General features: G+C 44.4%; 1 protein-coding gene across 1 annotated transcript in view; it reads left to right on the top strand.

Moving 5' to 3' along the window:
* The window catches only part of pkd1a (polycystic kidney disease 1a), an 80,408-nt gene that overhangs the window by 43,694 nt on the left and 10,958 nt on the right, over window positions 1–25,756 (top strand). The window contains exons 10-33 of the mRNA XM_053615254.1: window positions 2,337–2,458; window positions 2,597–2,744; window positions 4,739–5,034; window positions 5,161–5,925; window positions 6,258–6,389; window positions 6,608–6,783; window positions 7,287–7,420; window positions 7,514–11,166; window positions 12,706–12,852; window positions 15,532–15,672; window positions 17,421–17,709; window positions 18,247–18,463; window positions 19,328–19,487; window positions 19,929–20,084; window positions 20,454–20,598; window positions 21,864–22,568; window positions 22,717–22,879; window positions 22,993–23,254; window positions 23,467–23,662; window positions 23,818–23,988; window positions 24,096–24,239; window positions 24,451–24,658; window positions 24,939–25,065; window positions 25,199–25,312. Of these exons, the coding sequence (XP_053471229.1) occupies window positions 2,337–2,458; window positions 2,597–2,744; window positions 4,739–5,034; window positions 5,161–5,925; window positions 6,258–6,389; window positions 6,608–6,783; window positions 7,287–7,420; window positions 7,514–11,166; window positions 12,706–12,852; window positions 15,532–15,672; window positions 17,421–17,709; window positions 18,247–18,463; window positions 19,328–19,487; window positions 19,929–20,084; window positions 20,454–20,598; window positions 21,864–22,568; window positions 22,717–22,879; window positions 22,993–23,254; window positions 23,467–23,662; window positions 23,818–23,988; window positions 24,096–24,239; window positions 24,451–24,658; window positions 24,939–25,065; window positions 25,199–25,312 (8,771 nt within the window). The remainder of the gene's footprint in view (window positions 1–2,336; window positions 2,459–2,596; window positions 2,745–4,738; window positions 5,035–5,160; window positions 5,926–6,257; window positions 6,390–6,607; window positions 6,784–7,286; window positions 7,421–7,513; window positions 11,167–12,705; window positions 12,853–15,531; window positions 15,673–17,420; window positions 17,710–18,246; window positions 18,464–19,327; window positions 19,488–19,928; window positions 20,085–20,453; window positions 20,599–21,863; window positions 22,569–22,716; window positions 22,880–22,992; window positions 23,255–23,466; window positions 23,663–23,817; window positions 23,989–24,095; window positions 24,240–24,450; window positions 24,659–24,938; window positions 25,066–25,198; window positions 25,313–25,756) is intronic.

The following is a 25,756-nucleotide window of genomic DNA, read 5'->3' as shown; positions in this document are numbered from 1 at the left end:
GAGAGACACTGTGCATGAAGAGTCAGTACAAACACACACACACACACACACACACACTGACACAAACATACTCACACTATACGCACACACACAAATGGGATTTTTAGAGTGTATGTAAGTTCAAATCCCAGAACTGCCAAGCACGTCAGTAATTAAATCAGTGAGTAAGTCAGTGAGTAAGTCAGTAAATTAGTAAGTCGGTAATTAAGTCAGTAAGTAGGTCAGTGAGTAAGTCAGTAAATTAGTAAGTCGGTAATTAAGTCAGTAAGTAGGTCAGTGAGTAAGTCAGTAAATTAGTAAGTCAGTAATTAGGTCAGTAATTAAGTCAGTAGTTAAGTCAGTAATTAAGTCAGTAAATTAGTTAGTCAGTAATTAAGTCAGTAAGTCAGTGAGTAAGTCAGTAAGTCAGTAAATCAGTAATTAAGTCAGTGAGTAAGTCAGTAAATCAGTAATTAAGTCAGTAAGTCAGTGAGTAAGTCAGTAATTAAGTCAGTAAGTTAGTAAGTCAGTATTTAATTCCGTAAGTGAGTCAGTAATTTATTAAAGAGTAAGGCAGCACATAAGTCATTAATTCATTAAGTGAGTAAGTTGCTAAGTTAGTGAGTTATTAAGTCGGTAAATTATTAAGTCAGTAATTAATTCAGTGAGTCATTACATTATTAAATAGGTGAGACAGTTAGTAAGTTGGTAAGTCAGTAATTAAGTGAGTAATTAAGTCAGTAAGTGAGTCAGTTAGTTATTAAGTCAGTAATTATGTCGGTAAGTCAGTAATTTAGTAAATCAGTAAATTAGTACATCAGTGAGTAAGTCAGGAAGTAAGAGAGTAAGTGCTAAGTTAGTAAGTCAGTATGTTAATAAGTAACGTTAATAAGTATGTTCTTAATGACTTAGTTAACATTAATGAGTAAGTCAGTAAGTGAGTAAGTACTAAGTTAGTAAGTCAGTAAGTTAAGTCAGTTATTAAATGAGTCAGTAAGTGAGTGAGTGAGTGAGTCAGTCAGTCATTAAAGCAGTCAGCTTTAGTAAGCTGCCACTGTAGTGCCCTTGAGCAATGCCCTAAACCCTCCTCTGCTCAGCTCAGGTATAACTTTGGATAACAAGTGTCTTCCGAATGCATAAACATAAAAGTTTTCAGTGACAGCTGCTGATTTAAAGGCTGTGATTTTAATACTAAGCATAGTACAGTTAAATAGTACAGTAAAATAGTACAGTTAAATTGTGCAGTAAAATAGTACAGTAAAATAGTACAGTAAAGTAGTATAGTTAAATAGTACAGTAAAGTAGTACAGTAAAATAGTACAATTAAACAGAACAGTAAAGTAGTACAGTTAAATACTACAGTAAAGTAATACGGTAAAATAATTCAGTACAGTAGTACGGTAAAATAGTACAGTTAAATAGTACAGTTAAATAGTACAGTAAAATAGTACAGTAAAGTAGTACGGTAAAATAGTACAGTTAAATAGTACAGTTAAATAGTACAGTAAAGTAGTACGGTAAAATAGTACAGTTAAATAGTACAGTAAAATAGTACAGTAAAGTAGTACGGTAAAATAGTACAGTTAAATAGTACAGTTGATTAGTACAGTTAAATAGTACAGAAAAATAGTACAGTTAAATAGTACAGTAAAATAGTACAGTAAAGTAGTACAGTAAAGTAGTATGGAAAAATAGTACAGTAAAGTAGTATGGAAAAATAGTACAGTAAAATAGTACAGTAAAGTAGTACAGTTAAATAGTACAGTAAAGTAGTACGGTAAAATAGTACATTAAAATAGTACAGTAAAGTAGTACGGTAAAGTAGTACGGTAAAGTAGTACAATAACGTAGTACATTAAAATAGTACAGTAAAGTAGTACAGTAAAGTAGTACATTAAAATAGTACGGTAAAGTAGTACAGTAAAGTAGTACATTAAAATAGTACGGTAAAGTAGTACAGTAAAGTAGTACATTAAAATAGTACGGTAAAGTAGTACAGTAAAGTAGTACATTAAAATAGTACAATAAAGTAGTACAGTAAAGTAGTACATTAAAATAGTACGGTAAAGTAGTACAGTAAAGTAGTACATTAAAATAGTACGGTAAAGTAGTACAGTAAAGTAGTACATTAAAATAGTACAATAAAGTAGTACAGTAAAGTAGTACATTAAAATAGTACAGTAAAGTAGTACGGTAAAGTAGTACGTAAAGTAGTACAGTAAAATAGTACAGTAAAATAGTACAGTAAAATAGTACAGGGGTGGAAAAGGGGGTGAGGGGGAAAGACATCTAATTTTAATCAGGAAGACATCGCTCTCTCCCTCTCTCTCTCTCTCTCTCTCTCTCTCTCTCTGCAGTGCGTGTGTCTGATGCGGGCGTGTACCGGGTGGGTATGGCTGTCTTCAACACCCAGAAAAGTGTCATCAGTCCAAAAGTCTCATCTTCAGCTAGAACAGAAACACCGGCCAACAACGTAGAGGTAAATACACACACACACACACACATACACTTTTACTCATGGGTATGTATATGCACGCTCTAAGACACTTTATTCACTCACATGTATATTGATGCGTGTGTGTGTGTGTGTGTGTGTGTGTGTGTGTTTATGTTATAGCTGCTCCTGTTCCCATCTTTGAGCTTCACCCACAGCGGGCGTCTTTCATCTCTGGAGCTGATCACGCACTCTCTGAGCTCACACACACATGTTCGCTTCCAGGTGTACCGACCGCACTGCCAGAGTGGATTACACCTGCTGCTGCCAGGTAATACACACACACACACACACACACACACACACACACACACACACACACACACACACAAATGCAAGGTTGTTTGGCGCAACAGAAGAGAAAGAGGCTCAGCGGGATGAGTGTGTGATGGAGTGTGAAGGAGGAAGTTGCAGGCTTTGCTGCTGAAACAAAAACCAGACGGATATAATTATCATGTCAGCGATTATCAGGGGGTAAAACTCCTCCCTAGTATCATCAGAACCACTTTGGATCAGCCTAAAGCAGCGTTCACACTGGACTCTTGCCTCTTCACAATTTCGGCAGCGATGTTGAGCAAAGCTGACAGACCTGATGCTAGTGAGCTCTTTATCCAGAGCGACTTACATTCATCTCAGTTATACTTCTGAGCACTTGAGGGTTAAGGGCCTTGCTCAAAGGCCCAGCAGTGGTAGCTTGGCAGTGCTGGGGTTTGAACTCACGACCTTCTGGTGAAAAGTCCGTCTTTTTTGTTTGTTTGTTTGTTTGTTTTTATTTTGCACCAAAATGCAACATTAAAGAATAGAAAATCACCAGCTAATCCATTTAGTATTTTATCCACATAAAGATAAAAAAAGAAGAGACCACGCTCCACCCTTGGTTCACACTTTCAAGGTACACACAGAAGACGTCAGAGTGCAAATCCAATCTCGTTTTGTGTCATTTGCTCTTCCCTCTACACACGTACATGAACTGGAGTATTCTCTGGAGGTGCAGTCACATTTTAAGCGACAGGTTTTCTTCCTTTCTGTATTTTTGAGGGGTATGATTTAAGGTCCCTTCCCATTAGACCACTCTCTGCATCCTGTCTCTACCTTTTAGCTTTTACCCAGAGGTCTTTGCTGCTCCCTGTCTTGTCAATACTACCAGACTGGAGAGTGTGAGGGCAGCGACGGAGGGTGCGTGCACTCCAGCGCTTTATTGATTTTGGACAGAGAATGACAGCCAAGTTGAGAATGTGGAGAATCTCGTCCTCAGGCGAGAGAAAGAAGAAGTGACTGAGTTACAAAGTAGAAGAGGGAGAGAAATTGTTTCTAGGAACCAGCAAGGTTTGATTTGAAAGAAATTGTCCTCTTATACATCTCTATCGCTCTCTCTTACTTCTCTTCTCTCCATTCTTCTCCTTATTTGGTACATCTGCCTTAGAAGTCCCCGTCAATGAGCTGTTACTTTGGAAACGATTACGTATCACAACCAGCGCGTTAATAAAAACCTATGACTTTGAAAATGAACCAGCACCTTCTGACCAATCAGAATCCAGAATGCAGCAGCACCGTGGTGTAAATCCAAACCATGTTTACTGTAGAAGTCATTGCCGCCCAGTCGTGTTTGTTTGTAACCCGTATAAAATCTGTCAGAGCTCGTGTCAAAGCTTTTAAAAAATGTTGTGTTTCTGTCTGGCTTTTACAAGTGTAGGAAAGCTGTGAAAGCTTTTAACAAGTCAGAATAATGTAATTACTATCGTTCCAACTGTACACCAAACAACTGTAGTCTAGATTACACTTGTTTGCCTAGCATCCTTTTATTTTCCCCCACACGCAACTTCTCCAACACAAGCATAGTGCCAGCCTATGCACCCCTGAGCAATAAATACTGTATAACAAACAAATAAAATGATCATGTGCTTAAGTAATGCGTGCGTGAGAAGTTCACTCCAGAGCTGCATTCATGGATTTAAAAAAATATATATATATTTAAGAAAGCTTTGAATTAAATCTTTTTTTTTCTCGGATACATTCAAAGTTGCATGGATTAAAGTGAAACCAAGGTTAGGCCAGTTGCGCCATTCCAACTGTTAATGGCCCAACCTGTCGAGTTCTGAAAACTGATGTCCATCATTATATCCATCCTCGTGGTAGGTTGGGTTCATAGATAACCAGAAGGACAAGGAGTTTCATGGAGGCATATAAATAGGCTAACAAGGATCAATGAAATGTTATAGACATAGCAACGTCTTAACATTTCTACCTTTGATTGATTTTTTCTAGGCTGCGGTGAACTCTGCAGCCCCATTGCTATGTGCCGGTCCCTGGATGCCTGGCCCAATGACACCTCCTCCACCACTACCGCCTCACCTCCATCTCAAGCTCCACCATGCCCCGTGTGGCATCAGTGGTGTCAATACATGGGTTCTTGCCTGCCCCTGAGTCGCCCATGCCAGCCAGGGTCATGCCCAAATTGCTCAGGGGTGGAGCCCCTGCCCCCTGGTACCCTGCGCCCTCACTACAGCCTGGTGGGAGAGGTCTTGTTCACCCTGCCACCTGGAGCCTCCATACACACACTGGTGAGATAACGGTCTTCAAAAAGACAAATTTTTATTTAGAATTTTCATCATTTAAAAAAAACAAAAAAACAGGGTTACTTAGATTCTTTGATACACCTGCTCTCGTATGACTGTGTTTTTACTCAGGTCCAGGAGCAAATTGAAGACCTCTTAGTTGTCCCAGGTGATTTCGTCGCCCTTCAGCATGATGCCGGGACCTCTGGCCTACTCGAGTGCTCTCCTGATCCCTCATCACCATGGAAACAGAGCATTCTGGTCCAGAATCGATCTGATTGGCTGGACTCTAATGAAACCCTGGAGCTGATCGGCGATGGAAAGTGGGTGCATGAGTTTATATGCCCGATTAGGATGCTGTATGTTGGGCAGAACGAAACCAAACTGCGAAGTCCCTTTCTCAAAGCTGGCCTACCGCAAATGGGTGACTACAGCCTGGAAGTGACGTCGATTGATCTTGACTTCCCCGTCACCGCCTCCTGTTCAATCCACATCATCCCCCCACTGAGCCTCACCTTGGTCTATCCAACCAATCGTAATGGAACGGTCTACTTCCTTCCTAATCACACGTCGGTCCTGGTCATGGCTCGTTCCGAGCACAGTGCTGTATTTGGGTGGCAAGGAAGTAACAAAACTGTCCCCTTCCAAAGTTTTTGCCCACAGGAACTGGAGTCCAAAGTGGTTGAATGCAAGACATTCAAGTCAAAAAACGATACCCTGTTTGCCTGGCTGGACCTTGAACTGGGCTCCACACCAGGGCAAACCAAGGTGGTACTACATGCCCATAGTGAGGTAACTCAGGCTGATCTGGAGATTCAGGCGAGGGTAGAGGAGCCATTGCGAGGCCTACAGATTCAGCCGCATCCTGCCCACAGGGTCCTGATGGAAACTGTAGTGGTAAGCACACTGTAAATCTCATCAGATCTTTTTAGATCAATGAAAAAGATCAGAACTTCAGGCATGAAAAAAACTTCAGGCATGCTAATGTTCTCAAAGGTGTCGCTCATAGTCTTTTCTTCATCTCGTCTATCTTCATCCTTGGAGCAGATGCTTTTCGCCCTTTCTTTTTATTCTTCTGTAATCATTACTTTTGACATTTCAGTTTTGGTGGTGAGCTTCATGTCTCTAATCATCTGTTCTCTCTCTGCGTTGCCTTTTGCGTCATGTCTTGCGACCTGAAAAGGTCTGTCTTCGTTCTTTGGTCTTATATGAATTTTTTTCTCTCTCAGAGTTACACAGCATCTGTAGAAGGAGGCACTGACCCCTCATTCCGATGGACAGTGGACGATAAACCATACTTCACCTATTACAACACTGTGCTCAACATCATCTACCAGAACGCTGCTGTCTATAAACTCACGGTGAGAATATGCCTGACAAATAACGTGAATGACATTTTTAATGGAGGACAGTTTTAACAGGCACATTAACCTCAAATAGTTCAGTGGCTTCAAGGTCTGAGACGAAAGATCCGTAAAACATTTACCTGAAGTTTTACACATTTCTGAAAAATGTTTCATTTGGTAATGGAACTGATCTGCAAAGAAGTTTAGCTAAAGTTTGTTTGGCTTCTTCTTAGGTAAAGGCTACCAACCACGTGAGTGACCTGACAGAGGATTTCAATGTGACCGTGGATAAAATGAACCCCATGAGCGAGATCACCGTCAGGGGCGTCCCTGAGATTGTGACTCAGGGTGACCAGCTGACCCTGTCTGCCTCTGTAGCGGTCGACATTTCGGTGGACGCCACTTTCCTGTTAGTCCTGTAACCATACGGTCAAATTAAAAGTTGTTATATAGACCTTTTAATGCATGTGAGGTGCATGTAAAAGAAAAGTTCTGCCACTGTGAACTGTACAGCTTTCAAATCCTTCTGGTTTTTCACTTCCTCGTCCTGGCATTGGCAAACTCTGAGACAGAGAGAGAGAGAGATTAAATCCTAGATTTAGGTTTCAGATCTCAGTAGTTGGTTAATGTCAGTGACAGAGATGATCTAGAGAACTTTGGTTAAAAATAACTCCACAGCTTTACTTCTATCTTTATTGTTTATAGTCCCACACCATCAAGAGCATGACCGTTCTTCCTCTTCCTGTCTCTTGTTTTTCAACCGGGCTTTATGTCTGACTTCTCTAATACAAGCCTTACTTTTATACTTTTGACTGAAGTCAAGCACAGATAATTTGCCGAACGAGGCATGCTTTGTGTTCTTCTGTATCGTCCGTGTGCGGTGGTGGTTTCTGATGGTTTACTGTGTCTCAGGTGGTTGTTCAGAGATGGGGATAAAATGGAGAATCACTTTAAACCACCTTACGTCGCGCCACATCAGAGCCCTGACTCATCAGATAAACGGATTGTTCTGCAGCATGAAGTCAAATACACGTACCAACAACCAGGTAACTGAATGTATTCCAAAAACCCTCTGCTTATTTTCCATTGCAGATATCAAAAATGTGTCAAACGTTTCTTCTTTTTTATTTTTTTTGCAGGAGAGTATAACCTAAGGGTGTCGGTTTCCAACCGCTACGAGAACAAAACCCACAAACTCGATGTGTATGTCTTCAGCATTTTAACATCGGTGGAGATCAACACCGAACCAGAGCTTCTGCAAGCTGAAAAGCCTTCTGCATTTGAGGCACACCCTTTACCGTCCTCCTATGGAATCATCTACACTTGGGATTTTGGAGACAACTCCAGCCTTCAGCAAGGACGTGAACGCAGGGTCCATCATGCCTATGCGCAAAGCGGTACTTACACGGTCTGTGTGAACGTTAATAACACCGTTAGTAATAAAGACAGCTGTAAAGTCATAATGGTGTACAAAGACGTTGACGGTTTGGAGGTCAGGACGTCCGCTCCCACGGAGTTCAACACCCGTACGATCGTCGAGGCTGCTCTGGAAGCGGGCAACAATGTCAGCTGGAGTTTTTCCATGGGCGATGGGACCGTGCTCATGCGTGAAGAACCTCGGGTGGAACATACTTACGTCAAAGACGGGAACTATACGGTCAATGTAACTGCAACTAACGCCATCAGCTCAAGATGGAAATCCATACATGTTCAGGTGTTTGTGCTGCAGGTGTTGTGGTTGGAGCCTGTTGGGTGCGTTCAGGAAAAAACAGATATCAGCTTCCATGTGCTTGTATCAGGAAATGCCTCTTCTCATCAGTATATGTGGAGTTTTGGGGATGGGACTACCAACGAAACTCGATATGGAACCCCAACTATAACACATTCTTACCAAGGCAGTGGGAACTACCATCTTTCTCTCCTCATGTCGAGCAGTGTGAACAAAGCGAATTTTTTCAATTGGATCTGCGTCCAACCTGAAGTCTCCAATGTGACTCTCGAGCCCTCCAGCAGATTTATCAGACTCGGAGAGGAAAGCTTGTTTACCGTAACCGCCTTTCCGGAGTTTGACTACACTTACTTGTGGGATTTTGGGGTCAGTGACTCAAAAAGTCCTGTTACAGGTGGAGACAGGATGGTTTTTACTTACAAAAGCCCAGGCCTCTATTTAATAACTGTAACAGTCCTTAACAACATTTCATACAGCATAAGCACAGTGCAAGTTGAAGTACAGCAACCTGTGGGCTATCTTTTGGTACAGCATAATGGAACAAAGGGTAACAACCTGGCCTTGAGGCAGGACTACACATTCATATCATATTCTGACTCAGATAATGTTGCCTACAGTTGGGACTTTGGGGATGGGACAGTCCTTACAGGGCACAATGTGACGCATGCCTACAATTCCTCAGGGATCTTTGACATCTGCGTTACGGGTAAGAATGATGTGAGTGAAAATAAAAGCCAAATTCCTGTCATGGTTTTAGCCCCCATTCAAGGACTTTCACTCAATGCCAGCCTTGTCAATGTTCCTTTGAATGCGACGGTCCACTTTGAGACCCACCTTGACCTAGGGGATGATGTGCGTTACTCGTGGATCCTTTGTGACCGTTGTACCTCCATTCCAGGCACTCACCCTATGTTCTACACCTTTCGCTCGGTTGGGATGTTCAACGTTATCGTAACTGCTGAAAATGACATCAGCACTGCTCAGGCTAGCATTTATATATTCGTACAACGGGAGCTGGAAGGCTTACAGATCGTGTCTGATGAGCTCGGGGACAGTTGCTGTTTTGCCACCAACCGCATCCTGCACTTGCAGGCTTTATTAAAAGATGGCACTAACATGTCTTTCAGCTGGAACCTTCTGAGGGAACACGAACATACCGTTGCCCTCAATCTCACTGGCAAGAACATAGACCTCGATTATTCCACACCTGGACCCTGCGAAGTCCTCCTGAAGGCCACCAATTTGCTCGGCCAGCTAGCTGTTAACCGCACTATTGAGTTTCTTGATCCTGTTGGAAAACTGGTTCTGGAGGCTTCCCGGAACCCTACAGCCGTCAACGCCATCACCAACATGACGGTGTTTGCAAATTCAGGCAGTGATCTGCAGTATAGATGGTGGATAGAAGGTGATCTGTTGCAATTTTATATGCCTTCCATCTGGCAAGCATTTGATAGTCCAGGGCTGAAGTCAGTAAGTGTGGAGGTTTCGAACCGGGTTAGCAAGGAGATGGCTTTGGTACAGATCAGCGTCCAAGAACCGATTTCCGGGGTTAGCTTCACCACAACCAATGTCACAGAGCAGAACTTTATAGCCTCTGGAGTAAATGTATCTCTCTCTGGCCATGTCCAAACTGGATCTAACGTTTCATGGATGTGGCTCTTGCCAAATGATGTAAAATCAAGTCAGCGGGCCACATACTACATATTTTCATCCGCTGGAACCTTCACAGTCACTTTGAATGTCTCAAATGACATAAGTAGTGAGGTGCTAGCTCGTGACTTCACTGTGCAAGACAGAATTCAGGGGCTTGAGTTCAAGGCCAGCAAGAAGAATGTTGCAGTTGGTGAGAATGTGGAGTTCACCATCTCTGTCGCATTCGGTACCTCGGTTAGCTACACCTTGAGCATCAGTGGTGATGCAACTGTCTACCCCAACCTTACCTATGTACACCAGTTCAGCAGAGTAGACAACTACTACATCAATCTGACCGCCTGGAATCAAATAAGCTCGGAACGGAGGAACCTGCATATCTGTGTCTTGGAACCCATCACCAAGCTTACCATCTTGGACTGCTGTGAAGAAGCTATACCTGTGGGTGTCCCCAAGACCTTTGAGGCTCACATACAAACAGGCAACCCTGTGAGATACCTGTGGACCTTTGATCTTCATCATGGAGCCAAAACAACTAGATTAGATTCAAAAGCCACCTATGTACCTGAGGAGCCAGGTTTTCTGACTATCAGCGTGAGCGCCTTTAATGCACTTAGCATTCAAAATGAGACCAAGAACGTGCTCGTCCAGAATATCCTTAAATCAGCCATCTTAGAGGCTCAACCTCAGGACACCTTTATTAACAAGACAGTAATATTTCAAGCAAGGGTTTCCCCACAGTCCAGCTCTCTCAGATACCAGTGGGACTTTGGGGATGGAAGCCCTGAAATCCTTTCTGATACTTCTGTTCTGAGTCATGTATATTCTTTACCTGGCCACTACATTGCTAAAGTCAACATCAGCAACCTGGTTAGCTGGGTTACTGCTTTGTTTGAGGTAAACATACGTGTGCTAGAGTGCAATGAGCCAGAAGTCCAGGTGGTTCAAGCTCCAAAGTTATCCATTTGGCGTTCCAAACCAGCACTAGTCGAAGCGAAGGTGGATCTCAAAGGTTGTGTCCGCTACGGCGCTGAATATCTCTGGGAGATCTTCTCAGCTTCTCACTGCCAGGAATTCGAAAACCACTTGACGCCACCGTTTAAAGTCCATCTTCCTGCAGAAGTCGATGTCCGGAGGCTGCAACTGTCGATACCCAAGATGACACTTCCTGCCAAAAACTACACCCTGATCTTTTCCCTGTCTTACAAAGGAATTCCCCTCAGAAAGTCTGCGTGTCTTCAGCTCTCGGTGATGTCCGCCAAGTTGGTACCCATCATTGAGGGTGGAACGTATCGTGAGTGGTCCAAAACGCAGGACTTGCAACTGAATGCAAACCAATCCTATGATCCCAACCTGGACTTGGAAAGTCAGACCCTACTCAATTACCACTGGGAATGTGTCAACACTTCTGAGGTAAGAATTAGCCCCTATTTTACATTAATAATAAATGTAAGATGTAGTAAGAAGTCCTTTTGGTGAAAAAACAGTGGATTTAAACTCTCCCTTTTCCCTCTCTCTTTTGGGGTTAATTATATTGCAGTTTGACATGTTCCTGATGTTTGTTTGCAATTTGCTGTGGTGAAAAAGGAACAGAACATTTCAGGACATGCTGTGATTGGAAAATAATTAAGTACGGGCTGATAACGGTAACTATGCGGTACATCGAGCCACGTCGCTGCACCCGTCAGTGATTTTATAATTATAAGCAAGTCCCCGAGAGTTTTATTCCATACATAATCAAACTTTCAGCTTTTTAGTTATTTTCTCTTTCCAGTTAACGTATGGTTAAACAGAGCCTCTTTAAAAGTCGAAAACCCAGAGCTCAGAGTAGTTGGTGAGCATTACCCACCAGAGGATAAAGGGCGCAGATTCTTGCCCAGTAAAATCACTGGAAAAGATAATTAAGGCTGATTTATTTTCATTTCCCTCTTTCTCTTTCTCTCTTAATATGGCCACAGAGATTGTCTGCTCCTGCTTGGCTTGTCTTTTTCCCAAACTTTTGCCTTTTCTGTAAAAAAAAAAAAAAAGAAGATTACTGTGGCGTGCGCTCTCCTTTCCTGGCAGAGACTCAGGCAGTGGGATATTTTTTTGGATGTTCCAGTTTAAACGTCTAAACCTTATGGAATGCTGGAAAATGCCAGTCAGATGGAGAAAGTGGGTTTATGGTTACTAAGTGGACTGTTCGTGTAAACTAGGGTTTAAACTAGCTTTGAAGGAATGTCCTCGATTTGTCGTTAAAAAGAGTAAGGCAGCAAGCAAGATCTATACGGAACAAACGGAAGGTAGTTTCTTCCTTCGAACATACCTTCGCTTAGAGCTTATTTTTAAAGGAAAATGGCAATGAACTCAAAAAGAAACATTCGATTCACGACTACTAGTTAACCGAAGTTAGCGTTAGGCGATCGGCGACGTCAACGGTGTCAACCTTTATCTAATATTTCAGAGCAGACGTTTGAAATAAAAACGGCGCAGATGAAAAATAAAGAAAGGAACTGGTTTCGGGTTGTTTTTGTTTTTTTATCCGAGGCATTTGGAGCTCACTGTGGCTTCTCCGATTAGACGGATAAAGGAGATGGATGCCTGGGAGCCAAGGAGACAAAACAGGAAATCTCAGATACATCACTGATGCAACGAGGAGGTTCGGCAAACCGTTTCAAGAAGACGGATTTCTTAGGTAGAAGCGCATCAGGGGGAGTTTACGAGGCAGTCTTCGAGTCGAGGCAACAGTCCAGGGTTACCTTATGTTCTTTTAGCGATTTCCTGCTCAAGCAAAACGGCCTGATCGTGGATTAAAAACAATTAGGACTACAGAGATGTGAAAAAAATATAAACGATAAAATCAATAAGTAGTAATCTCTGGAATAATACTCAAAGGTAGTGGTTTTAATAAAAATATTCGATTTTATGATGACTTTTTTTTTTTTTTGGTCTCTTTATTTAAATTCCCTTTAGGGAGCCTGTCACTGCTCTACTCTGAACTTCAGACTGGGTCCAAAAGATCTGGTCATTTCCGGATCAGAGCTGGAGGTGGAGGTCGAGTACACTTTCCGTTTGACCGTCAGCAAAGACGGCATGTCTCCAGAATCCACCACGCAGAAGGTGAGTGCTCACGGATTTAACACGTCATACGCGCTGTGGATCTGCGTGTTTAATTATATTCCCTCGCGGTAAACATTCTCTGGGTACGAGTCATCAGCATCACAGGAGACTTAATAGAACCTGAGTCACAGGTACGTCGTGATTCAATAGCTTTGTTTATAGAAATGGCTCGAAGCCTTGACAAGTGGCGCCACCTCCTTTTAGTAGTCCATTAGCATCCATCAGCAATGCGGAAAAAGCTGGCTTTGAATGTCAGACTTAAAATGGGCTTGTTACACACACAAATGAATTTTTTTTTTTCGCCCTTACTTCAAAATGTCCCCGAAGCAGCGAATGACCTACCTGCCTTTTTGTCACCTTCCTACAGAGTTTGAAAAAGGCCATGATGCCCGGAGCACATAATTACTTTCATCGTGATGATGATGAGTCAGAAAGAAAATGGTAGTGAAGGAATAAATTTTATTTTTTTTTAAAGGTCTGGTGAAGAGGGGGGGGGGGGGAGTCTTGTCTCCTTGGATCTTTGTGATTGCGAGGCAGATGCAGTATGAATGTACAAATACAACCTGAAAACATCTCCTTTCAGCAGCTTCAGTCTTTTTTTCCCCCCTTTCACGTGTTTTCACCTTTTTTTGCCCTCTCTCTCTCTCTCTCTCTTTCTCTCTCTCTCTTCTCATCAGTCTATCACCAAGTAGCACTTTCCCAACAAACTCAGATTACCCATGATCCTTTACGCTGTGCTGTCACTATTCCCAATGCCATTTTGTAAGCCGCACCCTACTTCAGTACCCGTGCTGATTTTGGTTCCACGTCTAGCGAGCCGAGCCGACACGAGTGGGCGGAGCTAAAAAATAACGGCGCCCCACTCGCAACATGACATCCTTTATTAAGAATAAACATCTCTGTAATGCATGTCCATGACTTGTTATCACGATGGAACAAGATAATGAAGACATGGCCAGAGCTTAATAAGGTGTAATCATCGCCCACAAGAAGGAGATCGCCGCTTTGATCGGAGACTGAATCGATTTCTTTGTTCATTTTGGAGTGAATTATACTGATGTATTGTAAGTTGCTAAGCTGTCGGAATGACTTCGTTATCTCATTCTCACGAACTAACGATCTCAGGGTTAATAAGTTGTGGCCATGCGTTATTATTATGTAGCGCTCCTTTGGTATAATACCTTTACTCGGGGGAGCTACCCTGAGTTCTTCTCACTGATTAACTCTCTATGATCTTAGGACTTAAAGTGTAGACACTTATGTTTAACTATTAAGTCAATAATCAAACCAATGTTTAAACCTTTAACCTTTTTTACTAATGTAGACAAAGTATTTAACATAAAGTTCAGTCATCAAACATTCAGCTTCAGTTTTACATTATATACAGTTCTCAGAATCCCTTAAGAAGTTTTAAACGTCACAGATTAAACATCAGAAAATGTATGCACAACACTCAAAAGATATAGGTTGTTCGCCCAAATTAACCAACAAAAGCCGGCATTACCCCGTAAAACAAACAAAATAATAGTACCAAGTTCCCCGTTGCAGGCCTGAATGTAGCTGGCGTACGTAGAAGCCTGAAACAAAATGGCTGCTTCCCCACGAGGGCAAGAACAGATAAATGGTACCTTGATCAAGAATGGGGTCACACTCACGCTGGTTCATTACAAGATAAGAAGAAGAGGAGATTCACACACGGGTAGTCATCCGCAAAGTCCACAGCTCCTTTCTCCATGACGAACACAGGCTCTGCCCCGCCAGTCGGCTGTTCGCTATCTTATTAGCAAAGTCCACGTGTGCACTAGTATCCAAGTCTTAACAGCTAGCTCTTAGCTATTATACTCTTTCCGTGGTAATATAACGTCTCTCCGAGGTTATACTCTCCACAGATAGCTTATTCCACCACTAAAGTCACATATAGTGCTCTGGTCGACCACTTAACTCTTAGTGATGGTACTTGAAAGAAACAAAAAACCCATAGCTAGCGAATTCACACTCCTTCCACACACACACACGCTTCTCCCTCCTCTCTCTCTCTCGCTGTTTTTTCCACTCGACCTTCTGGTGACCTGTAACTCCCTCTTGATTGGTCCATTAACACATAAACATAAACTTACACACCTTTACATCCCTTTTTTCTGTACGCACCTCGCAATATTATTACAGCATTAAACTCCTTATGACTGTAATTTCTCCCAAGCAACTATTTAAGAACTTATTCTATGAATGAATCAGTTTAAATAAGGACACGATTTTCCACCTCGCTACAGTTATTTTGTTTATTAAGAGCCCTGTCTGTGTAACAGAGCGCCTTTTATTTGGCTAATTGTTTCTGCGCTCCTGATTAGAAAAGGGTTCCAAGTGCAACATTTGTTGGAGATTAATTATCCAGTGAACCCTTAAAGAGCCCTTTTTCTTTTCTAAGTGCCCATCAGTGTATGTTTTATTTTGGTTGTTTTTCCTGGTTTTAGAGCTGATGTCGCTTCGTATGCGGCACTCACGCGCTCTACATTTCCTTTATATCGTGTTTTAAGTGCCCTTTGACGTTTAGCTAGATTAGTCTTCTGTTTCTGTCGTCCGGTTCAATCTGTTTTTTTCCCTTTATGTGCCGTTTTAGTGATGTAAACGACTATACCCGTCTCTTAATCTTTTCTTTTCTTTTCTTTGTTTCCCCCTCAGGTGTTCGTGAAGAGCGGTCGCATCCCCATTGTGTCTCTGGAGTGTGTGTCGTGTAAAGCACAGTCTCGTTATGAGATCAGCCAGAACTCCTACGTCTACCTGGCGGGGACCTGCAGCAACTGTCAGGGTTCTTACAGAGGGGTAAGAGGCGCCTCATTAACTCCAACAGTGACACCGATACAGTCTCACAGAACCGCGAGCGTAAATGATCTCGTCAGTAATCACAACCTCGTTAAATACGAGTCCGGTTTCATCTTCGAAGCTCAAAACAAATCACTATTTCGTAATGATCGGTGTAGTAGAATGCCTGTTGCCAATTACCAATTGGTAATTGGTGTGTACACCAATTACCGTATTTTTCCAGACTATAAGACATGCTTTTCACCAGCTAGCATGTTCGGAAACTCACTAGCCTAGCAATGTGTACCATATATTGATGATGAACACATTTGTTAATGTTTTTACGGTAGGCTTTCTACTGCAGTACTTACAGTAATGTTATGGGACGTATTGCTAACACTGCAAGTCCCGCAGGTGTGACACCCTGAAGAGTTGAGACAGGGACGGGGTAGATAGGACAATTGGTAGATGTTCTCAAACTTACTAGCCTAGCAGAGAATACACTACATTACAATGTTTTTGCATTAACCTGATTATAATAAACACTTGTTGCTAACACGCCTTCCCGTTGCTAGCAGAAATCGGCATTGCATCGAATCCACAAACGCCGAAAGAGACTGTACAGCGAATTGCAAGGTTTGATCATATGATGCCAAAAATCAATCAGTTTCTAGTAGTCTTCTCTTAAGGAACCTCAGAGCGCTGACGTTCCTTACCTTACGTGACCTCACGTAACTCTGAGCCTTACAGCAGATAAACCAAAGGGAATGCTGGGAATAGCACTATGACCTCACCAGTCCCAGTGACAGGTGTGAAGCCTGTATTTGGCTGCTCTGAGTCACTTTTAAGCCTCACACTAATGGATTTTCAAAAACAGACAGAGACCCAGAGATTAGGTCATGGGAGAGGTAGATCAGTCATGTTTCTCCACCTCCAGAACATTCTTCTTCTTCTTCTTCTTCTCCATCTCTAAATATTTACTTTAGCGTGTTATGTCATGGCTCCGGAATGAAACCGGCTAGGAAAACCCGAGACAGTGCAGGGAATGATGTCATTGTTGTGATGTGATATATTCCACATGGCACTGAGGTTAGCCGTCTATGCAAGGACACAGAAGGTGTTGTATAATAATAATAAGTCTTTATTGGTCACGTATACATTACAGCACAGTGAAATAATTTTTTTCTTCGCATATCCCAACATGTTAGGAGGCTGGGGTCAGAGTGCAGGCATGATACAGTGCCCCTGGAGCAGAGAGGGTTAAGGGCCTTGCTCAAGGGCCCAACAGGGGCAGCTTGGCAGTGCTGGGGCTTGAACTCCTGACCTTCTGAGCAGTAACCCAGAACGTTAACCGTCAAGCTGCCACTGCCCCCGAATGAGAAATAAAACACTCAGTTATGTGCTGTTAGAGGAAAATAATCAACTATGGTATGGTGTGAAGGAGCAGAGTTATTAATATTACCAGTAATTCACCAACAATTGTCATTTTTATTCAATAAAGAACTTACTTTTTATCCATTTACAGTTACATTTAAATTGTGGCTTGTCTGCAAAACTAGTTCCTGTTATCACATATGTTATAGCAGCTACGGAACTGTCACTCCATCACCATTTAATAATAACTCAAAAACGCAGCTTGTCATGTGTCATGTAGAAAGTGATGACACTGGAGACTCCTTCCATAAACTGTTAGGACCTTCACGAACTGACACGTCTGTTAGCGGAGTCTAAACCCGACGCTGCGTGTGCTTTCTGTGTGTTCTCGTTAGCACTGGACGGCAGTAAACCGCCACAATGAGCCGCTGGTTCTGGACCTGAACACCACAACAACGGGCCAGGACAGCATGAACCTGGTGCTGAGGAAGGGGGCACTGCGGGACAGGGAATCGTACGTCTTCAGTTTGCACGTTACCGATGACAGCATGGAGCAGGAGGGCGTGGCCAACATCGAGCTCCACCCCAACCTGCCACCAGCCGGAGGGTCGTGTTCACTGTGGTCGGACAGCGAGGGGCCAGAGGTGTACACGCTGCTGGAGAGAGTACACTTCAAGTGCACAGGTAAGAGTGATGGAGCAAGAATGTGTGGCACAATGAAAGGTGAGACATGGACTGAAGACAGGTAGGTGGAAAGGTCAGAGGGGTGGAACTTGTGACACAATGACAGGTGAGACTGTAGACAGGTAGCTGGAGCGATGAGACAGATGGAGCAAGAATGTGTGACCCGAAGATGGGTAGATGGATAGGGGAAGCAAGAATGTGTGGACTCAAGACGAGTAGATGGACAGGTGAAGCCAGAATGTGTGGACTGAAGATGTGTAGATGGACAGGGAAGACAAGTGGAGCAAGAACATGTGGACTGAAGACAGGTAGATGGACATGTGAAGCCAGAATGTGTGGACTAAAGACAGGTAGATGGACAGGGAAGACAAGTGGACCAAGAACATGTGGACTGAAGACAGGTAGATGGACATGTGAATCAGGTGGAGAAACTCACAGGTGTGACTAATGACTAATATTTCAAAGCATCAAAGCAAATGGTCAACCTTCCATCAAGGACATCATGCTGGTCCTGCTCTGATCTCTTCTGTCCTTTAGGCTACACTGATTCAGACGAGACAGACTCTCCGCTGGTCTACAGCCTGCTTGTGTTGCGTTGCTTTAACTCCTACTGCGATGATTTCTGCGTGTATAAAGGAACCAGTCCAGAACATTCCACCTTCCTTCCACCTGGATTACACTCCGCCGGGTACAGCGTCTTGGTCTCCATCACGGTGGAGGACCACCAGGGGGCGTCCATCATCGCCCTCAACAAGTGAGTCATTGTTTTGGCTGGGTCCCAATTCACGTGCTTCGTCCATCTATGTTAAATTGTTTATTTAATCAGATTGCTTTTCGTGCTCTTGTTCAGTGTCTGGTGATGAAATCCATTCCCCAAGTCATGAATTTATTTTAAAGGAGCAGTTTGTAATTTTTAGAGCTCCTTGCTGGCTGAGAGTTAAATTGCAATTACAGTGAAAACGTCGACAAGCTGTAATGTTGATGTCTTCTCCTTCCAAAACCTCTGCCCAAACAACAACAACAACAACAACAACAACAACAAACTTTGCTTCAGCAGGTGGCAAAGCTAATTTCTGGGTGAGAAAAAAAATGTCTGAAAACTTAAAACAAAGCCCAAAATAAACAAAGAAGAACTAGCCAGATCTGGTTGCATAGCATTGTGGGGAATCCATGTCTTTTTTTAAATGGTGTAATTATTTCAGGTCTTGAAACACTTTCAAATGTCACAAACCACACCTTTAAAGTGTGATGATCGGTATAGACGTCATAGATATGAAGAATGTGTATATATAAAGGAACGCTAGGAATAGTAGCAGGTCCTCAGGGGGTCTGTATTTGGACCATGTGATTCACCTTCAGGCCTGTGAGATGAGCTCAACTTCTGCCGCAGTGGATGATACCCCTGGGGGGGGGGGGGTCATATGAGTCATGGCTTCAGGCTGTGTCCCAATTCACCTGCTATCTCTTTCTAGCCCTGTTACTTTTTTATTCGTGTTCGTATAGTTTGGTTCACCACTGATGGCTGGGCTGCGTTCCAAATCCCTAGGCTCAAACTCCACGTGTGCAATAATACACTACCTGTGTGTGTGCATGTGTGTGTGTGTGTTTTGTGTATTAGGACCATGACGGTGATGTTGCCGCAGGTTCCTGCTGGATTCAGCAGTCTGGCTCACTGGTTGAGCGTGATGACCGACACCACTCTGAAGGAGCTGCTGAAACAGGGCGACTCTCAGCGCGTCCGCGAGCTCTCCCTCGCCCTCATCACCGTGCTCAATGGGGTCAGACTCTTCCGATAATCTGTCCATCCTTCCATACAACCACATCTTAAAGACAAGCCCAGTGTTTTTAACCTGATCTCTATCCATCACATCTGTAGTATGTGTGTGTGTGTGTGTGTGTGTGTGTGTGTGTGCGATTAGGTGTCTTGTATGGTGTCATGGTTATAATGTGATACACTACTGTGAAAAACGGGCCTCTTTTATCAAACTTTGTGTAAAAATTCGCTGCTAAAACAGCTGGATTGCATTTTGGTGACACCCACAAACTCCATAAAAGGCAAGGCTCACAGAGCTGAAATGACAAGTAAACAGAAAAAAAAAAGAAACCCCGACTCCCCCCCCACCCCCAAAAAAACAAGACTTTCTCAGAGGTAGAAGTGAAAGTTATAGTGTATGTCCTTAGGTAAGTGTGTGTGTGTGTGTGTGTGTGTGTGTGTGCAGTACGAGCAGGGAGTGCAGCGCGGGAGCAGTGTGTCGAAGCAGGAGAGGCGGTACAGAGTGAGCGTGAGAGGAAACATCACCCGAGCTCTGACATCGCTGGACCTCAACACCGTCAGTGACATCCAACAGACCTCGGCTGCTCTCGCCCAGTGCACGGTGATACACACTCACACACACACACACAATATATGCCTTACTTATTTATGAAGCTGCTCGTGAATTGAATTTGACATTCATGAAGTTGCGATGTCATTTCTCTTATTTATGTCGAATTCATTTACACGTGTGCCGAGACAGGGTTAGGGTTAGGGTTAGGTTGAGATGAGACAGAATGCGAGAACAAATGAGTGGACCATCAGCATCATACATCGTTGTACTGAATAATGAATTAATTAATTCCCTCCACGTGATTTCAAAGTGAGAAGTAATATGGAGGGATGAAAAGGATAACTAGATTGCACCGAGAAATAAAGAAAAGTGAGGTGATTTAATGACTTATAGCCGTGTGTGTGTGTGTGTGTGTAGGCTGTGAGCCGGGAATTTGTGTGTGAGGAGTGTCAGAACAGCACGCTGAATAAACTGGAGTCGATGCTGGAGATCCTACAGACGGACACCAAGCAGGGCACAGTGACTCCCACAGAGATCGCGGACAACATCCTCAACATCATGGGTGAGTTACATGGCCAAATCCGAATCTCTTCCAACCTGCTTCGTTTTTACAGAACAGTGCGCATTTCGACTGTTATTAAAATGGTAACACATAAGGTGTTAGTGTTAGGGATTAGGGATTAAGTTAGGATTAGGGTTAGGGATTAGGGTTAAGTATAGGGTTATGGATTAGGGGTTAGGGATTAGGGTTAGGTATAGAGTTAGAGATTAGGGTTAGGGGTTAGGGATTATGGTTAGGTATAGGGTTAGGGATCAGGGTTAGGGATTAGGGTTAGGTATAGGGTTAGGGATTAGGGTTATGTATAGGGTTAGGGATTATGGTTATGGGTTAGGATTAGGGTTAGGGATTAGGGTTAGGTATAGGGTTAGGGATTAGGTTAGGTATAGGGTTAGGGATTAGGGTTAGGTATAGGGTTAGGGATTAGGGTTAGGGATTAGGGTTATGGGTTAGGATTAGGGTTAGGGATTAGGGTTAGGTATAGGGTTAGGGATTAGGGTTATGTATAGGGTTAGGGATTAGGGTTAGGGATTAGGGTTATGGGTTAGGATTAGGGTTAGGGATTAGGGTTAGGTATAGGGTTAGGGATTAGGGTTAGGTATAGGGTTAGGGATTAGGGTTATGGGTTAGGATTAGGGTTATGTATAGGGTTAGGGATTAGGGTTAGGGAATAGGGTTATGGGCTAGGATTAGGGTTAGGGATTAGGGTTATGTATAGGGTTAGGGATTAGGGTTATGGGCTAGGATTAGGGGTAGGGATTAGGGTTATGTATAGGGTTAGGGATTAGGGTTATGGGCTAGGATTAGGGGTAGGGATTAGGGTTATGTATAGGGTTAGGGATTAGGGTTATGGGCTAGGATTAGGGTTAGGGATTAGGGTTATGTATAGGGTTAGGGATTAGGGTTATGGGCTAGGATTAGGGGTAGGGATTAGGGTTATGTATAGGGTTAGGGATTAGGGTTAGGGATTAGGGTTAGGGATTAGGGTTAGGTATAGGGTTAGGGATTAGGGTTAGGGGTTAGTGTTCGGGTTTAGGGTTAGAAACAGCTGTTAGAATTTGCGCCCATTTCCAGGTGCAGTTAATTCGTTGTAATTTTGTCTGCTTTCCAAATGCAGGTGTTAATTAGTGTTGCTCAGAGCTTTGTAGCACTTTATAGTCACATTATAATATGGGTATGACGGGGCAGCTGGTGGGTGGGAAGTGGCAGGTGGCCAAATGATAGTTTAATGAACTGAGAAAGTGAAATAGTACGGACCTGTTCTGCAGGGGATCTGATCCACCAGGTGAGCGAGGCAGCGTCGTTGCCGCCAGAGGAGTCAGAGGATCGCGGTACGATCTCGCTTCAGTCTCTGCAGTCGCCGCTGATGGATCAGCCCCACCCCCTGCGCGTGGCCGCTAAAGCCTACACCCTGTCGTCGGAGCTCATGCGTATCCTGATGCTGTCTCGCGTGTTGAACGAGGAGCCGCTGATCTTGCGTGGAGCCGAGATAGCGGCCGCAGGGAAACGTGCTGACCCGCTCAGCCTGCTGTGCTACGGGTCCAGCGACGCCCCCGAGTGCCGCCGCTTCTCTATCCCGCGGGCGTTCAACTCCAGCCTGGGCAGCAGCCTGAGCACCAGCGGGGGCGCCAGCGAGGGCATCGTGCAGCTGCTCTTCCAGGTGGAGCCCAACCCATTCCCTTTTAACTATGTCCCCAACTACACCGTCTCCACCGAGGTGGCGTCCATGGAGTTCCGCACCGTCAATGGCTCCCAGATCCCCATTGCCGACTTAAATGAGAGCCAGGCCATCAGAGTCGCGCTGAACAATGGCACCACAGCGGGACTGGACAGAAACAGCACAGGGGCGAGGCTGGACCCGGCGGGGGCGGTGAATGTGAGCAGGTGTGGTTCAGTGATCGTCAAAGTGAGCACGGGGAACAACAACCGACGGGCTGGAGTCTACATCCAGCTCAACTTCACCATAGTGGAAGGTAATTTTACACCCTGGACACCAGGGGGCAGAAGTTAACGACTGCTTATATCTGCTATAATGTAAGCAAGAACTTGTTTTTGTGCATTAAATGAAATGTACGTTAAATATACGTGTGTGTGTGTGTGTGTGTTTCTCTTTACTTCCAGGTTCTCCAGATGCACAAGAGTCAGACCCATCAATCATGGCTTACCTGCACACCTCTAACAGTCCTAATGAGTACACCAGCACAGACAGGAAGCGCATCACGCTCAGCATGGTGCAGGGGCAGGGCCTCGACCACCAGCTCTACACCTTCTTCCTGTCTCCGCTGTAAGAGAATAAATAATGCAACCTGGAACTGTGGTGCTTTTATTTGTGACCTAAACATAACCCTAGGACCCGGATCCTTCTTTTTCTGTAATCAATGTGCCGTGTCTTTGTAGCTTGTACGACACCACGCAGGATCACTTCATCAACGTGTCGGCGGGCTGCACTCCTGATTGGCCGGTTCGGATCCGTGTGGAGGTGGGCGTGTTCACGGTGCTCTGTCAGTACTTTAGTGAACTGGGGCACATGTGGCAGACGGACGGGATGGTTCCCCTGCCCGAGACCAGCGCAGGGCAGGCTGTGTGCAGCACGCGCCACCTCACGGTCTTCGGCGCCAGTCTGTTCGTCCCGCTGCACGCCGTCAGCTTCACCGTGCACGTGAGTGACCCCAAGCGTGAGATGCGTACGAACATTAATGACACTGTAACGTAATGAAGAACCTTCGTAGTCCTCACTAGATGCCCAGTAGAACATGATTTGGGATTAGTGCAGAAGCCTTCGTTTTGGCTTCGGGGGGAAAATAGAACTTTGTATTTTCGTAAACATTGTAACGTAGATCTCGCGGCATTTCCGTGCGTTATCTCTGACAGGACGCGCCAATCGGCCGCAGTCTGGTGGTGCTGCTGGTGTGCGTGGTGTGTTTGCTGTGCTACGCTGTTGCTGCCGCCGTGCTCAGGAAACTGGACCAGCTGGATCTGAGACGAGCCTCCGTGGTGCCGCTGTGTGGGAAAGACGGACTCTACAAATACGAGATCCAGGTCAAGACCGGCTGGACGCGAGGGGCAGGTGAGGGGGCGGGGCTAAGAGGTCAGGTCGTACTGGTACTTACTGGTGCATGAGGGTTTAGTTTGATTTTCATGGCATCCGTCAGTGTAGAACTCATGGGTTCCCTCTGTGTTTTTACACCGTAACCTCTGACAGTAATAAGAGCTCCATTTCAGGCACCACGGCCCACGTTGGCGTCAGTCTCCATGGCAGCGAGGGCCGCAGCGGACACCGTCACCTGGACCGAGTTGGAGCGTTTACACGCAACAGTCTGGACATCTTCCACATCGCCACTGACTCCAGCCTCGGAAACCTGCTCAAAATCCGAGTGTGGCACGACAACAAAGGTACGAGTCTGACTCCAGCTGTATATATTATATATGTTGCGTATTTTATTTATACATACTGTCTGTGTGTGTGTGTGTGTGTGTGTGTGTGTGTGTGTGTGTGTCAGGTCTCTCTCCAGCCTGGTTGCTGCAGTATGTGCTGGTGAAGGACTTGCAGACAGGAAGCTTGTATTTCTTCCTGGTGGAGGAGTGGCTCTCTGTGGACAACGAGAAGACAGACGGCAGGGTGGAGATAGAGGCCGAGCCATCAGGTAAAGCCACACCCATCTGAGAACCTGTTTTGTTTTTTTAAGCGAGCAGTTTTCTGAATGATTGGCTCGGCCGTACATGTCCGCTACAGATATGTAGATGATATTAATAAACATGATGTTATTTGCATAATTAAGATAATTAACAATTGTTTGCATAAGTTAAAATATCTTACATATTGACTTTGTCGTCCTTCACCGTTTGTCCATGCAGAGGAGGTGGAGCTTCGATGCTGGCCCCGCCTCCTCACCTGGGAGCTCCAGAGGGCTGTGTGTGATAGTCACATGTGGCTGTCACTATGGGAACGACCCCTGCGCAGTCCCTTCACCCGCCTGCAGAGGGCGACGTGCTGCTCCACGCTGCTCCACCTCATCATGCTCGCAAACACCGTCTGGTACGCCACAGTCACCTACGGCAACAGGTACAGCCACGCCCACTTCCCCTTCTCTCTCTCTCTCTCTCTTTCTCTCACACACCCACACCTAACACACTACACTTAGTCTCTAAACATAGGACATTTATAAGGTTACATAAATAAGGTAGGTTTAAATCGTTGTTGCTTTATTATTGTGGTATTATAATCAATCATAAAATATATAAGGTTTATTATGAATTAAAATGGACTTTTTGTGATTATGGTGTCATCCTGTGTGTGTGTGTGTGTGTGTGTGTGTGTGTGTGTGTGTGTGTGTGTGTTCCAGCTTTGTTCCCGTATCAGAGCAGGTGTCTCTGAATGCAGAAGTGGTAGGAGTGGGAGTGGTCAGCTGTCTGGTGGTGTATCCTATTTACCTTCTCATCTTCTGTCTCTTCAGACTCAGCCGCAGCAAAGTAAGTCTCACACACACACACACACACACACACACACACATATGCAAACACCTAAACTTGCTCCAAAAAGGAGGCACATTTATAAACTAAAACTGTCTGTGTGTGTGTGTGTGTGTGTGTGTGTGTGTGTCAGGTCTTAGTGGAGCAGCTCCCTTCTCAGGTAGACCAGGAGTCTCTGGAAATCGATGACTTCCTTGATAACTCCCTCACCGGAAGCTCCTTCCTCATTTTCAATGGAATCACAGAGGTGAGACGGAAGGAGGCGTGGCCTCTGCACGCGATTGTCAGTGTTAATGAAGGAGGCATGGCCTGTGTGTCTGTCAGGCTTAGTTAAGGAGGCGTGGCCTGTGTGTCTGTCAGTCTTAGTTAAGGAGGCGTGGCCTGTGTGTCTGTCAGTCTTAGTGAAGGAGGCGTGGCCTGTGTGTGTCAGTCTTAGTGAAGGAGGCGTGGCCTCTTTGTTTTGTATTGAATAACATTGTACTGTATCGAATAACCAGCTGCTTTAAATCTTTCGTGTTTCATATATCAGATCACGCATCAGGATTCAGAGTGTTGACGTCACTGAACTTCACTCTGCACCTGTCTTTAACTATGTTCATGAGCCTGTTTTGTGTTGCATAACGTCATAAATAGTGTAAATGCAGTTTGGATTTCACTGCACCTCTGAGCCCTTGGGCCGGACGGAACATAC

This window comes from Ictalurus furcatus, chromosome 26, assembly GCF_023375685.1.
Source record: "Ictalurus furcatus strain D&B chromosome 26, Billie_1.0, whole genome shotgun sequence".
Taxonomy (NCBI): Eukaryota; Metazoa; Chordata; class Actinopteri; order Siluriformes; family Ictaluridae; genus Ictalurus; species Ictalurus furcatus.
This window is presented reverse-complemented; position numbering and strand designations above follow the sequence as displayed.